At 39.3% G+C, this 15,076-nt stretch overlaps 2 protein-coding genes and 1 non-coding gene across 7 annotated transcripts in view; 1 reads left to right on the forward strand and 2 right to left on the reverse strand.

Moving 5' to 3' along the window:
* LOC119900970 (cilia- and flagella-associated protein 47-like) overlaps nt 1–6,605 on the reverse strand; it is a 69,813-nt gene extending 63,208 nt beyond the window's left edge. For 3 of the 5 annotated variants that reach the window (XM_038716356.1, XM_038716362.1, XM_038716341.1), the window contains exons 1-9: nt 6,076–6,605; nt 4,425–4,582; nt 2,358–2,473; nt 1,951–2,089; nt 1,654–1,738; nt 1,395–1,535; nt 961–1,130; nt 477–583; nt 79–308 (exon numbers count right to left, since the gene is read on the reverse strand). In XM_038716356.1, the coding sequence (XP_038572284.1) occupies nt 79–308; nt 477–583; nt 961–1,130; nt 1,395–1,535; nt 1,654–1,738; nt 1,951–2,089; nt 2,358–2,473; nt 4,425–4,582; nt 6,076–6,219 (1,290 nt within the window). In that variant the 5' untranslated portion in view covers nt 6,220–6,605. The remainder of the gene's footprint in view (nt 1–78; nt 309–476; nt 584–960; nt 1,131–1,394; nt 1,536–1,653; nt 1,739–1,950; nt 2,090–2,357; nt 2,474–4,424; nt 4,583–6,075) is intronic. The other 2 variants (XM_038716371.1, XM_038716350.1) reach the window with 1 other exon arrangement.
* Nucleotides 656–727, forward strand: trnad-guc. The gene has a single exon. It is a non-coding gene; the product is annotated as a tRNA-Asp (tRNA).
* Nucleotides 6,606–7,782: 1,177 nt separating the features above from the next.
* On the reverse strand, nt 7,783–13,896 carry LOC119900995 (nuclear fragile X mental retardation-interacting protein 1-like). Its single transcript, XM_038716385.1, has 10 exons — nt 13,536–13,896; nt 12,388–12,473; nt 12,195–12,299; nt 12,045–12,107; nt 11,879–11,955; nt 11,638–11,730; nt 11,338–11,507; nt 11,060–11,200; nt 8,598–8,860; nt 7,783–8,476 (listed from the first exon to the last, which is right to left on the reverse strand). Exons 1-10 carry the CDS (start codon nt 13,777–13,779, stop codon nt 7,991–7,993), a joined length of 1,728 nt encoding a protein of 575 aa, XP_038572313.1. The 5' UTR covers nt 13,780–13,896; the 3' UTR covers nt 7,783–7,990.
* Between the last annotated feature and the right edge of the window lie 1,180 nt (nt 13,897–15,076).

Genomic DNA, 15,076 nt, shown 5'->3' on the forward strand with positions numbered 1-15,076 from the left:
AACAGAGGAAAAAAGTGCCCACGTTCACTGCTCCACTTGGATCTATAAATAAATAACTGAATCAAACACTGTCCTTACCTGACATTGCCCGGGGGAGATCACGCCAGTGGAGGGCTTAGCAGTGAAATGTGCTAACTTGCGGAAGCAGAAATTGATGGGAAGTTGAGGGCAGAGATTCTGCAGCACACAGAGCAGGTCTACACGTTGGCCCATCTCACAGGTGAGGAAATTAAACCTTCGAGAGGGACTAGGCACCAGAGACACAGGCAGCCCAGAGCCTGTCACTGCCAGCTCCACACTACTGTTACCTAAAGAGACGAAGATGGTCTGTTAATTATCTTTTAATGACTCGATAAATATTCTGCTCATAAAGTTATATGAACTGAATTGCTGCCTCAAAACAGTCCTCTGAGGGTTTTTGCTGTATTGTATTTTGTAATGTGAAATCTGTGTGTGTGTGTGTGTGTTGAGAGTACCTTTATGGTGAGTGAAGCCATATCTGCTTCCCACTGACTCAAACAGGAGGTAAAGACAGTAGTCTTGACGGCTGGTTGAGTAATCACGCTTCTTATCTTCATTAGTACTGCAAGAAACAAGTTAACGTCATTTGTGGGTTAAGATAAATTTAAACCACTCACGCAGTACTGCCGTCAACTCCTCGTTAGTATAGTGGTGAGTATCCCCGCCTGTCACGCGGGAGACCGGGGTTCGATTCCCCGACGGGGAGAAACACATTTTTCTTACACCCTTCCCTGTAACATATATCTTTTACATTCATCTTAACATCAACTCTATAAAGACATTTTACCATACAATAAATTCACACAACATTAACTCAATGACATTGTTAAATAGCAATGATTTTCATATTAAAGTTTGGGTTACTGGGTACTATTTGACATGAAATTCAGAAAAACTATTTTTGTTGTTTTCAGATTCACACATTCACAGATAATTTACCTCTTGCAGATGGGGCTGAAGCGTACTGCCACGGTGGTTTTGTCATACGGTCCCAGTCTACCCTGTTTGGGGACACACGCCAAGACCTGAGAGACGTCTTGGGTGGCTGTGCTGCACCTCTCCATTCTTTCCAGCAGGGCAGCGCCGGTGCTCTTCTGGAGATCTGTTCCCTGCACGGCCACCACAGTAAAAGCCTTGTTTAATTTTCATTCAGTTTAGTAGTTTCCTTCCTGTTTACCCCTCCTTCTCACCTAATGACAAGTCTATCTGCGTCTCTACTTGTCCACCTCCCAAACTAATAACTTAAACAGCTTTTTTTTACTTTCTATCAGCCCGTCTTTAACATCTGTCCCTAACTATTTCCTCGCCTGAACACAAACATGCCTATACACAAATTAGCAGCCATGCCTACTTAACCTAGGGGCATCACTCACCACCTCAGTCTCAGCTGCAGTATCCTGGAGCAGACAGACCCAGTCACATGCCTGCGGTGCATTGTTTCTCAGAACCACATTCTCCACACGGGACGTCCCAAAGTATGCAGGTCCAAACCACAGACAGGACAGTGGAGCTCCCTGTAAAATGATGGGGTTATTTTCATCAACAGAAAGCAGAATAAGCACAAACGTCTTCACATGAACACCATTTAGACAGGGAAAGATGAACGTCAATATATGAATTCCACTGAAATACCTGCCGGTCAAAGACCTCAAGGCGTTGGTCCACCACTTCAGCCCTGATACTGAAAACTACAGGAGAGCGATTCTGGAGTTTCACCCTGGGACAGAAGTAGGGTGAGGTTCATGTACAGTACTACTACAAACAACTAATTAAAAGGTTAATTTTCCATTGAGATGTACATTTTGGCAAGCTTCCATACAAATCTTAAAACCTAAATAAATGTGATTTGTATTTAGTGGCCAATCCATTTAATATAATGCTATCTGTGTTCACAGTTTTCTTGGACTGGTGTCATAAAATCTTTCTTACAGAGCCTTCTCATCTATCTGTATGGGTCTGTCTGTACGCAGTTCCACTTTCAGCCACTGGGTGGCGCCAGCTGCTACAACTCCAACGCAGGGTGAGAGTCTGACTGAGGGGTCTCCGTTGTATTGCACCTGGAACACACCTTCAACACATATATGCATATGCATATTCTTATTGGGTCAATTGACTAAATCATCCTTATTGCTTAAGAACATTTTTATAATAAATAGGATTTCTACCACTTTTGTAAATGATTACATTTTCTGGTAGAGAGAGGTTTTCAGACGATACATATAATTTACACAAGCAGCTAGGTCATGAAGTCTGTGTTTTTGAAAATGTATATGTCACCCCCTTTTGAGCAACTTAGATAAAGTGCCTTCAGGCCAAGAAAAACGTGCTTGATTTACCTGGTGCTGATCCCTGATTGGTTATATGGTGATGTTTGCTGATCACCTGACTGCTAGCAGCAACACAGCCAAAGTCTAGTACTGAGTCCATTAGGAGGGAACAGCCCCTGGGAAACCTAGAGGAGAACATAAACAAAGATAGTTAAAATGTCAAAACATGTGTGGAGATATATGCATGAACATCAATAATTGACTATGACACAGGCAGTGTGTTTGGTACATACACATTAGAGACCGACCAATAAATCTGTGTATATTAGCAGATATTAACGGCTAATATTGCCTAATTGCGATACATCAGTATTAAAGTAGTAAAAAATAAGACAGATCCTTCAATCATGTGAAGAGTATTATTGTACGGTTTGTTCACCAGAGGGCACTCGGCAAACTCCCCCGTTGGCAACACACAAATTCACCACAAAACACTGCAATCAGCAGACATAATCAGATGTACTTTTGTTTAAAGTACAATAAAAAAAACTTATTTCTATTATTATTATTTTTAAGAATAATGATTACTCAAATGAATTGTAATAACTACCGTAAAACTTTGATTAATAGCCCGGGCTTTTATTTGTTAAAGTCACTGAATTGACCCTGCCTATGTTTGGGACAGGCGTCCGTATGGGACAGGCCTTTCACTCCTCTTGCACAAAACTGAAATAGGCTCCTATGAAACAGTTTATATATTTCAAACAGAATATTATTAAAAATTATTAAATAATATCAAATACACGTCAGGACTTCACATAACAGTACTCACAACTTGGATTAACTTTTATAAAAAGCTGTTTAGATTCTTTTGATCGTTGGACCCTTACAGACTAAAGGAATCACAATCAAGGAACGGACACATTCGGACTTAACGAGCTCTTCAGAGAGTCTGCACTTCTTTTTTTTCATCTCTTGTAGCCTACCATGCCGGTTACACCAGTAAATCTATATGAATTAGACTTTGGGGCTTGTTGTTTCTGTTAAATTAACTGAATGATTGAATTATGGAGAATCTAACCGATCTAACGATGTGTAGTAAATCCATATTGATCATAAGTATTAACGATAATATTTGTATTAACGATCTAAGCGGGCGACCAAGCGGGGTTATATACATCCAAAGAACTTCTATAAAAACCAGACCAGGCATTTAATGGAGACCTGCGTTTATTTGTCAAAATGCGTTCCCACACCAGGCCAGTAAACGGGGTAGGCGGCTATTTGGGACTCGACTATATACTGAAGTTTTACGGTACACATATTAAATGTTAGGGATAAGCTTTGTTTATGTTATGTGTTTCTGAAAAGTAGAGAAAAAACAATATCGGCCTCAAATATCAAAATCGGTATCATTCTTAAAAATCCCATATCAGTCTAATATCTAATATCTAATATATGTTAATACATAATTTATACAGTATATATACAGAGGTAGTAACGAGTTTCATTTACTCCATTACATGTACTCAAGCAACTTTTTGAGCAAATTGTACTTGTCACAGTCAGTGTAGTTTTAAGGCATCATACTTTACTTGAGTTACTTTTACTCTGTTACATTTAGATACATTCAAATAGACTGATACAATGTTTCAATCACTGATGAAAAAAGTGAAAATACTTAACGGGCAACAACGTATGTAACATCACAGCATTATCTCTTAAATTCATTTGTTTGCCTAATCATAATTTATTATAGGAGACAACAAGAAAAGAATATATATTTTAAAAACAATCTTTACTCATTGGCGTACTTATAATATTAATGTAGTATTTTGTGATCACACTTGATCAATACACACTGGGAATATTGTCCTTGTATATATGTGGCAGGTTATCTAATCAGGAGATGATGACACAAATAAATACACGTGGGTAAGTGTATGTATGCTTCTTTACCAGTGTTATTCGCTACTCAAGTAATTTTTTCCGAAAATACTTTTGTACTCATGTTTTGATGACCATTTTTACTTCTAATTGAGTCCTTGATTTTGCAAAGTAACAGTCATTTTATTTGAGTACATTCATTGGCTACTCTACCCACTTCTATATAGACCATATTTCTAGCCTTCTTACCCCAGCAGTGGTATTTTGATGGTTTCCACAGCGTCTATATGAATCAGAAGGCTCTCTCTGACCTCCTTCTCTTCCTCTGGAGTGAACTCCAGCACACCGCTTACAGACAGACCAGGAGCCAGCGCCTTGGCTGAGCTAGATATGGTGAACTTGAACAACTGCAGGGAAAAGAAATACAAAAAGAAGAAGAGGGAGAAAGGGGCATCAACTGAACATGAAGAAAGAACTGCTTTGATCGTAAAGTTAACATTTTAATTAAAATACCAAACATTTAGAAACACATTTTAAAAGATATCCAACGAAGGTTAAAATGAAGGGCAACTGGACTTGGTTGAAGCTACTGGAAGACGTTTCGTCCCTTATCCAAAGGACTTCTTCAGTTCTGACTGACTGGCAGGGAAACTCAGCTATTTAACCTCAGTGGGGTCGTTATCTCGGGTCTTCGATACCGCTGGTTCGTTAGTGTTCCTTGTTGCTGTGACGACAGTCGTTACAGTCGTTGAGACTACCTGTGGCCAAGACTGAACGACCATCGTTGGTATCTTCACCTGAGGCCAATAGGTTACGTTTGTTGAGTTTCCTGGGAAGTGATGAAAGGACAGCATTGTAAGTGGGGGATAAGTGGTGGCATAGACCCCCTCCTCTGTTCAATGACGGTTTCTCAACCCTGGTGTAGATGGCTTCCTTGACACTTCTTTCAAACCATCCATCTTCTCTGTTAACGACCCCACTGAGGTTAAATAGCTGAGTTTCCCTGCCAGTCAGTCAGAACTGAAGAAGTCCTTTGGATAAGGGACGAAACGTCTTCCAGTAGCTTCAACCAAGTCCAGTTGCCCTTCATTTTAACCTTCGTTGGATAACTATGACCTGGATGACTGAGAATCTTCATAGACACATTTTAAAAGAGACATGCTCAAAACACAGTAATGTTAATGTGCCTTTATTTGTTTTAATCTCGATGATTACGGCTTACAGCTCATTAACAGTCCAGTTCTGTTTCTCCTTAGCCCAGGTAATACTCTTCTGAGATTGTCTCTGGTTCAGGAGAGGCTTGACACTAGGAACGTGACACTTTTAGCTCATTTCGTGGGACATGTCTGCCTGGTGGCTCTTGATGCATTGACTCCAGCCTCAGTCCACTCCTTGTGAAGCTCCCCCAAGTTCTTGAATCAGCTTTGCGTGACAATCCTGTCAAGGTTTTGGTCATCCCTGTTGCTTGTGCACCTTTTCCTACCACACTTTAACCTTCCAGTAAACTTTTCATGAATATGCTTGGATCCAGCACTCTGAGAACAGCCAGTCATAAGTCTTCCCCATGATTGTGGTTGTGTTTACTGAAACAGACTGAGAGAGTAAAGCCTCTTCTCAGGTCGACATTTAATTCTTTATTCTAATATTCTGACATATGGATTTTTGATTTCCATGAGCTGTAAGACCTAATCGTCAAGATTAAAACAAAAAAAGGCCTGAAATATTTCACTTTATATGTATTAATAAATCTAAAATACATAACGTTTGACGGTAAGATAAAGCTAACGCAATATTTTGCACGAGGTGTGGTAGCTAAGTTAGCAAGATTCTTATTTAGTTAGCTAAGTTTTTTTTTTTGTCTTTAATTTTAATATGGTCGGTTGTCCATAGTTTACGTTACCTTTGACGCGGGCTTTTTAATTATTATTTTCTTCGATGTTTTCCCAACATTTGTTGCCGTGACTGTGGTCCTGTAAACCTGCCCGACTGTCACATCGTTGAACTCGACACACGGTGGGTCAATTTGAACACAACTTCCAGCCATGGTGGGACTTTCTAGCAACTAACGTTAATTACTTACAGACGCCAAACGCCACAAGTACACTTCTTCTCTCATTAAAACGTAATTTATCGCACCACTGTGTCGACTTGTTGCTTCACATACCGACAGTCAGTGTTGTCAAAACGTTGGAGACTAAACAACTACGGCTCAGGTGGTTTCTAGGGCAACACCAGCAGTTGCGCTCGTTTTACAGCCTCGGGCGGTCCAGGTGGACGGTGACACCGGACTTACTGCAAACATTTACACACAGCCGAAGTATCTCGTATATTTCAGAAGAATGTTATATTTTAGATACCATCAGTGTTGGACAGTAAATATAACTCAAGTACTGTACTTAAGTACAAATTTCAGGTACCTGTACTTCACTTGAGTAGCCTACATTCTTTTCATGCCACTTTCTACTTCTACTCCATTACATCTCAGAGGGAAATAATGTAACGTTACTTTTTACTTCACTACATTTATGATAGACATTTTTTCATGAGAAAACATTTCGTGGTTCCAGCTTAACAAATGTTAAGATTTGCTGCTTTTCTTTTTAATTATTTTAATAACTAAAATGTAATGTTGGCTGGACAAAACAAAGTATTATGAAATTGTCACTTTGGGGTCTGGGTAACTGTGATGGCATAATAAATACTAGTATAAAAGTCACATAAGACATTTTCTGCAATGACTACTTTTACTTTTAATACTAAGTACGTTTTCCTGATTACACTCTCTACTTTTACTGAAGTAACATTTTCAATGCAGTACTTAACTGTTAATAGACTACGTTTACAGTGTGGTAGTAGTACTTTTGCTTAAGTAAATTATCTAAATACTTGGTCCACCACTGGATACTGTAAATATCAAGACAGACTATCATTATTAAAAAAGCTGAGATGGTTTCTAAAAATAATCTCATCCCACTTCTTTCTCAGTGTTTTGCCATTGCATGAAGTTATAATGGGGTGTAATAACAATAATTTTCTACATTGATTGATAAATCAATCTAACATCTTTTGGCATCTTAAGTGAATGTTTTATGTTGCCACTACTCATAATGTGTTATTGCAATATAATAAAGTGCTATAAATACTTAAGCTGCAACAATAATCAATTGGTTTTCAACTATTACATTATTGGCCTACTAATTTAATAATCAATTACTCAGTTGGAAAGTTTATTAAAGAAACTGTGTGTGATTCCAGCTTCTTAGACGTAAATATTTTCTGGTTTCTTTACTCCTCTATGACGGTAAAGTGAATATCTTTGGGTTGTGGACAAAACAAGACATTTGAGGACGTGTTATTGGGCTTTGGGAAACAGTGATTGACATTTATGACAATTTTTTGACCAAACAAATGAAATCAACAAAATAATTAAAATAATGCGACCCTGTAAGCAGGATAATCGGTTGACGATTGATAGATGGATACTTAAAATAACAGATTAATCAGTTGCAGCCCTAGTAAAATACACATTATGAATTTCCTTTAACTTTCTAACTCAACACAAACTTTCATCTTAAAAGTTAAACAAACACAAATGTAAAATTATCAGTAGGGTTTATGTGATTTATTTCACACAAAAAAATATGATTGTCTTTCTTTAGTACACATCATGTTACAAAAATATAACTGGATATCGTTAGTCAAACTAACATCACGTAAAAAAAAAATAAGAAAGTATTAACATCGATGTGAAAGACAAGTGTCTCACTTTTATATTACAAAAGACGATTAATCCATTCCAGTCATTTGCTCAGATTTCACATAACAGCACCAGGGCTCTCCCAAATTTCATCATCATAAATATTAGAGGTAGAGGTGATATTATCTGTGGCTGTCACATCAAGGCAGTCTTTAGCAGTTGTCTCTTCTGCATTTTGGATGACATCCCCTGCACCCTGCTCAGCACTTGACGCTGGAAGATCCCTGGATGGTTCTGCGCATGCTTGATCACTCTGCAAACCCTGGTCCTCACAGTTTTGTGGCAAGTTCTTGTCAAGCTCAACAGCTTTACTTGTTTCTTCTGCTAAACTTCTCTCTCCACCAACCTCCTGAAGCACAGCCCTGGCTTCCTCTGATGGTCTTTTCTGCCTCCCTTCATCCTCTCCAGCTGGGATAGCTGGTCTGGCTTTATCCTTTACCCCCTCCTGAGGTCTGTTCTCCAGGCCGAAGAAGTTGTTTCGGACAACAAAGCGCACACACTGCAGGAGGACATTCCTCTCGTGGCGGACGTCTGGGGCCAGTAACTAAACAGAGTGAAAGAAAATAGAGAAGTTCTTGAGGGCTGAGAACTTTAAATATAAATTTACTCTCTCTCTATTTAAAATCCAGTGAAAGATGCATGTATAATCTCAGATGTCTCCTCACCATCTCAAGTAGAGTGGGACGGCGTGTCTGCGGTGTATCTTGGTGTCCTCCTCTACCACCCCTGCCTCCTCTTCTCCCTCTTCCTCTTCTGCTGTGAGGTGTCTGAAGGGCACAGTCAGGCTGGGGCCCTTTGTGAGTCTCTGTACCCTGTGAAGAGGTTCCCCAGCCCCCAGAGGGTCTTCTGTCCTGGGAGTTTGCTGGTATTGTGTTTAGGAGAGCCTGGTTTTCCCGCAAAAGGTCTTTGGCTCTCTGAATGGGGGTGGCTGAAACACAAGGAAAAGGATAATGGGAACATAAGTGATGGAATATTTAAGTGTCTTTTCCTGTGAGAAGCTATTTCCCAATGTGTATGTTATCTATCAACGTGTCCAAACTTACTCTGTCAAATTAGTGTATCTTGTGTATATTTTTGAAAGTATGTTGTGAATGTGTATTTTTAACAGAACCCTAAATATAATACAGCCTGTATTGGGTCAAATTTATTTACTTAATTAATTACTTACCTGAAATATAGATAAATACACATGAACAAAAAGTGTCACTGTTGTTATTTATTTAGAGACTGAATATGTTTTTATTTAATTTATAATAATAATTATTTTAAGTTTTTACCCTGTCATAGATATTTATTTATATATTGATTTATATATCGATTGCACTGAATGTCTCTTAACTTGCCAGGTGTTTTTGAATGCAAAATATTATGTACTTTCATAAAAAGGATGATAAAAGGATCTTATTTCAAAATTTATGTCCAGTTTCCAAACTTTTCATGACCTGGACATTATTGAAGAATATTCCCCCTACTTTGTAGGTTTGTAGCTTTGTAAGATTTTTAAGTCCTCCAATGTGGTGATTAATAAAAACATTTAGCAAAGACACTTCTCCACTTACAGCAAAAAGGAGTCAACTTCACAAGTGAAATAAAAGATTTCACACTGATAAATGCAGCCAGTAGTGCCAGAACTAAAATATGGCTGGTGGTGTGCCACTGTTGTTTTAACGTTATATCCCCGATACCGTAGTATGTTAGTATGCTCCCGCTGTTCTGCTGGTTTATGGAGCTTTCAAATGTGCCACTTGTGTTTAACTGCCATTCACCGTGTCTTACTAGAACACGCCATGTGCCACTCATGTTTTATCTCCAATCCAATCTTCAACTGTTGGTGGCATCCTGCTTTAACAAGCGTTATGTTACTGTTCTATTGGCAGATGGTGCAGACGTCCACATACTCTTCCCCACTGGCTTATGATAATTCTGACTGACATATACCACTGCTATGGTAATGGTATTAGTAATAGACAGCATAATCACTGATGTTCCATGGAAATAAACCATTTCTTAAATTAAGAAAAGATATTTTGACTGACTACCTGTTGGCGTTTACTTAGTCAAGGCCAAGCTTTCTAGCCTTACTAGCATAGCTTCCAGAAAGGTTCATTTGTATGTTCATGGCATACGCTCCCAGTTTAAGGGCCTTTTCAGACAGGGACGCTGCGCCTGCAAACTCGCTTGGATCTGCGGGGCCGCACTGTGCTCCTCATGTAAACAGACAGGCAGATAAGTGCTCTTCTTCTTCTTCTTCTATGCACCGTGTTCCTGCAGGTACAGCTGTATTTCTTCAGAAGCTATAGAAACATTTTTTAAATATATCTTCTAGAAATTATTGAAAGACGATAATAAAACTACTAACTTTCAAAATCAGTTCAGTTAGTAAGTTTACACGTGATGCTAACTAGTTCTCTGTGAGTTAGTTAGGTCTAGTGTTTAGTTCAGATATGGACCGGCGTCAAAGACTGGTGCTCAAGCTGTGTAAAGCTATTTGATTATTTTAAATGAATAAGAGAAAGCAGTGACAGTCATTGTCTGTTTATGTTCCAATAATTGTTAAGGAAACAGTTACATAATTCAGGAAACTCACAAACAGCAAGGATCAGTCTGTTGTCCATTGATGCACTGTGCTTCGCTTAGAAAAAGGTTCAAGAAAATTCAACTCTGGCAGCTGGCCGGGGTGTGCATGAGACTAGCACCACAACAGTTTCACGGGTTCACACCCCCTAGTGGTGGCTCCACTGGTCAGATTGCCTGCTCATCCCTACCTGCTTGCCTCTCATTAAAAATATAAAACTACTGGATGGATTGCTATGAAATGACATTCCCATCGGCCTCAGCTATACTTGTGTTTTGTGCTAATAAGCAAATGTTAGCATGCTAACAACCTAAAGTAAGATGATGATTATGGTAAACATTAAAAACTAGCATTGTCACTGTAACAATAATGTGCCAGCGTTAGCCTTTAGCTCAAAGTGCGGTTGTAGACTATTACTAATTGTTAGCAATGGCATATATCAGTTCGAAACATCATATACCGGTGGGGAGTGGTACCCACAGATCGTCCCGATATATGTAGCACCCATGTACATTCTGTTCTGTAGCAGGTGGAGGATGGTGACAAACTTACACTCTGGTCCCTCATCACTTTCACTCTCGCTCATGGAGCCGTAATTAGCCACCAGGGAGCCCAGAGCTGAGCTCATCTGTTTGGGAGCCACAACCAGACCACTAGCCCCAGACTCAGCAGCCGGGTCCTCTCTGTCAGAATCTGGAAACACATGAGAAACATATTGCAATACAAATCAGTTTCCTAAAACACAGGAGTAGTTTGTCCCAGATGTCAGTATGTGACTTTATTTTCAAGGGGTCGTTTACAGTCTTTGAATACTGTGACCCATCACTCACCATGGTCACTGCTGGCCAGCGCTCCCAGTGGATCCCCGTCACTGCAGGGCTGGGTGAGGAATGGTGGTCTCCCTGTAGCGTTGCTGTCTGATGGGTGAGGGCCTCGCTGGTGTCGCCCACGAAACCCTCTGTTACCCCAGCCACGACCTCGTCCTCTGCCTCTCATTCGTCTGTAAATAAAATATTAAAGTCTACATTTAGATCAGATGTCATGTCAAAGCAAATGAGTGCAAATTATTATTGTTCATGGTTGCAACAGAAGGGAAAAGAGGACAGATCTGTGCTAAATACATAATTCACCCAAACTGAGCTGTCTCTAGAACAGCTCCTGTCTCCTCCCGTACTGCCATCACTTTTTGCTTCCTTTCCATATTCTGAAGTGTTGGGTAGTTTCTGGGAAGACACATTAACACTCGAGTTGAACAACAACAATCACTCAGTTTTTCCCTCATTAGAAAAATCTATTTCAAATACAGAAAACCATTGTATAATATCATGGAATGGCTGCCACAGTTTCAACAATCTATTTGTGAATACTGACTTGCGCCTCTCCTCTCTCCATTTTGTAATCTCTTCTGGTGTGTCCAGCTTGATTCTTTTAGCTCCTGGTGCGTGGTTCTACAGACGGGATATAAAAACACTGATATTAGAAAAAGGAAAATACTAGGAGCCTAAGTTCCAGATACGCTGCAAGTTATTTCACTTACATTTTTCCAGTGGATGCTGACTATTTTTTCATGAGCCATGAAGGTGCAGTCGGGCACAGAACACTGGACGAAAGACATTCAATGAAAAATCTGCATACCAATTTCCATAAATGACAGGGAATAAAGCACAATATACTCTATCAAAAATACCTCGACATGTTGAGAAATGTGTTCGTCGTATTTGTCCTGGTTTTTGAAGCCTCGGTCACATGTGTCACAAAAGTGGGAATACTCTGGTTCCTTCTTATTTTTCTGCTGTGGGTTATAGACAGATCAGTGTTTGGCTGATCAGTGCACTGCTGTTGTGTGATCATAATTTGAGTGGCAATGTGCTAACAGTTACCTTTTTCCCATGATTGTTGGGGGGCCCATAATTCTGTCTTCCGCCTCGATGTCCTCCTTGATGCCATTCACGACCATAGTTTTGACCTGAAGACAAAGCAGAAGTTAGAGGCATAACAGCATCGCACACAAACATCAATACCGCAATCTTTATAACACATATATATACATACATACACACACACACACACAGTAGATCTTTTCTTTCTGACTACTAAAAGAGTCACTCCCCCAATTTCACACACACTAAAATGTCTTCTCTTGTCCACAACCCAAACATATTCTGTTTACTCTCACAGAAACCAGTAAATATTCACATTTGAGAAGTTGGAATCAGATAATTTTAGTTTTGTCTTTAATAAAAAAGGACTCAAAGCGATCTACGACTATCAAAATAGTTGGCAATTAATTTAGTTAAGTTGACAACTAATCGCTTAATCGACTAATCTTTTCAGTACTACTACAAATTTTCTAGATTTGTAACACTGAATAGCGGGAGTATACCTTTAATACTTCCTCACTGTGTTTTTAAACTATTGGTATTGGTAAAGAAAAAGATCATTAGTACTATGGTCATGATGGCTAAGTAGATGCATTAATTCCTTATGTCAGATGGCTCAGCTGGATTACTAAAGCAGTGGTTCTCAAAGTGCATCTGGAGGTACTTGAGGGATTTCCAGGGAGTCCCAAACAAAAATGGGAATAATTTATTTTCACTGTAATGTCATCCATAAGTAACATAATGGTAGAATGTGTGACTATTCAAATCCTATCAGATGGGGGTCCATGGTCTAATTTGTGTCAGTTCAGGGGTCCTTGATGCGCTGTATTTGTTGTAGACTGTGAGAACTTTCAAAATATAGCAGGATATAGCTGACACACAAGACTGGTTGTGATTTTGATGGGAGACTAAATTAGAGAAATTATTATTATTATTATTATTATTTCAATTAAATTCAAGGAAACAGATATTTATTGGCAATAACGACGTTGTCTTTTGAGTTCAAACATATCAGAACTGAAAACAGAAAGCATTTGGTGTCACTGTAACGTTACATGATACAAGTAAATAAGGAGCTCTAACGCTACTCCTGACCAGTGCGTTGCAAATGTTTTGATCGCCATTATTAGATAATTGTGGCTACTCACCGTATGGACGTTTAGGTTCATAGCTTCCACGGCCTGATGGGAAACCAAACCCTGCCGCTGGACCGTGATGCCATCCCGCCTGGCCCCTGTGGTCCCAGCTGGACTCGGAGTGCGTCTCGCCCCAGCTCCACATGCTGGGGTGGAAACCGCTGGAGTGCGGCTGCTGTTGGTACTGGAAGGGCTGGATAGAGCTCGGAGGGGGGCAGCCGAAGTCCGGCGGAGGATAGTGTCCCGGGTCACTCATACTCAACGCCCGAAGTCGAGGTCGACAGAGAAGTGTGTTTGAAGTAATTGTGCGTTTCTCACCATGCAGCTCTCACATGTGCTTGTTTTGCACTACTTCATACGCTTCATACACAAGTTCGTCACTTCCGCATAAGCAGGAAGCACATAATAACTATATATAAAGTTAAAATGTTAACGACAACATCATAATTTAGTTATGACCGTTTTGTGTAAACTGAATAAAATAAAATCTCAGATAAGGCAAAGTTGCATTATCTGAGATTTTATTTCATGTATTCTTTTAATACCGGCATGTTTGCGACAACATCTCGCGAGCTTTAAGATGAAGAGCCTCTTGGGTTGCCAGGTTGAGCAGGGTAAACCGTAGACTGGGTTCACTATAGACTATCTGGGCAAAACATGTGTGTGTGGGGGGGGGGGGTTAGTGTGGAATTTTTTTTCCACTTTTAGAGAAATGTGGATAAAGTAACATGATGCCTGATAACCACTGAAACAAAGGGCGTCAATTTGTGTTGAAAACTGGACCTAAGGGCTCAGATTAGGCTTGTGATGATACTTAGCTCACAAGACCAGACAATGCACAAGATTGGTGTCATGAGAACGAAAACAAGCAGACATTTTAACACTATTGAAGAAATATTCAATGCTGAAATACATGAGTGGGTCTGGTGGTCCTCCCCCCAAAAGATTTTGAGCATTCAACACTTACTTTCCTGCATCTGGACAAATGATCTGCACCAATTTTTGAAAATGTGTTTTTTTTATGTAAAGGGAAACACAAAATTCAGGTGGCAATTCATAAATACAGAGAAATAAAATGCAGTAATCAGTAGTTTTTACCTAAAGTTACTTTAACACTTGGACAATGCAAATCTGTTTCTTCTATATATACATTGCCTTGCATGTTTTCTTATTGTGTGATAACCCTTCCTCAAAGCATTTTCATTTGTTATTTATTATTACTTGTTGCAAGCTGTTTCAGAACATTTTTAACAAACTATGCTTTCAAAAAGTGAAGGGGACAAAGTCAGCCATTTCAATAAGTGGTGAAACTACATGTCTTTTTTGCCCTGCTTTGCTTTAATAATAATAATAATAATACCTTTATTCATATATGCTTAATAAAACAAAGCACAATGTGCTTCACAAAAGACCCACAGGGCAAGAAAAAGGATATGTAACCCCACCATTAAAGATAATCTACATGAGGAAAAAAATACAAATAAAAATGGCAATCACAAAAAAGTAAAACAGTTTGACTAGAAAAATAAGACTAGAATAAACAGTAACTTATA

The sequence above is a fragment of the Micropterus salmoides genome, unplaced genomic scaffold (assembly GCF_014851395.1).
Source record: "Micropterus salmoides isolate LMB-PRFRI ecotype aquatic unplaced genomic scaffold, ASM1485139v1 Ms_hic_scaffold_1, whole genome shotgun sequence".
NCBI classification, from domain to species: domain Eukaryota; kingdom Metazoa; phylum Chordata; class Actinopteri; order Centrarchiformes; family Centrarchidae; genus Micropterus; species Micropterus salmoides.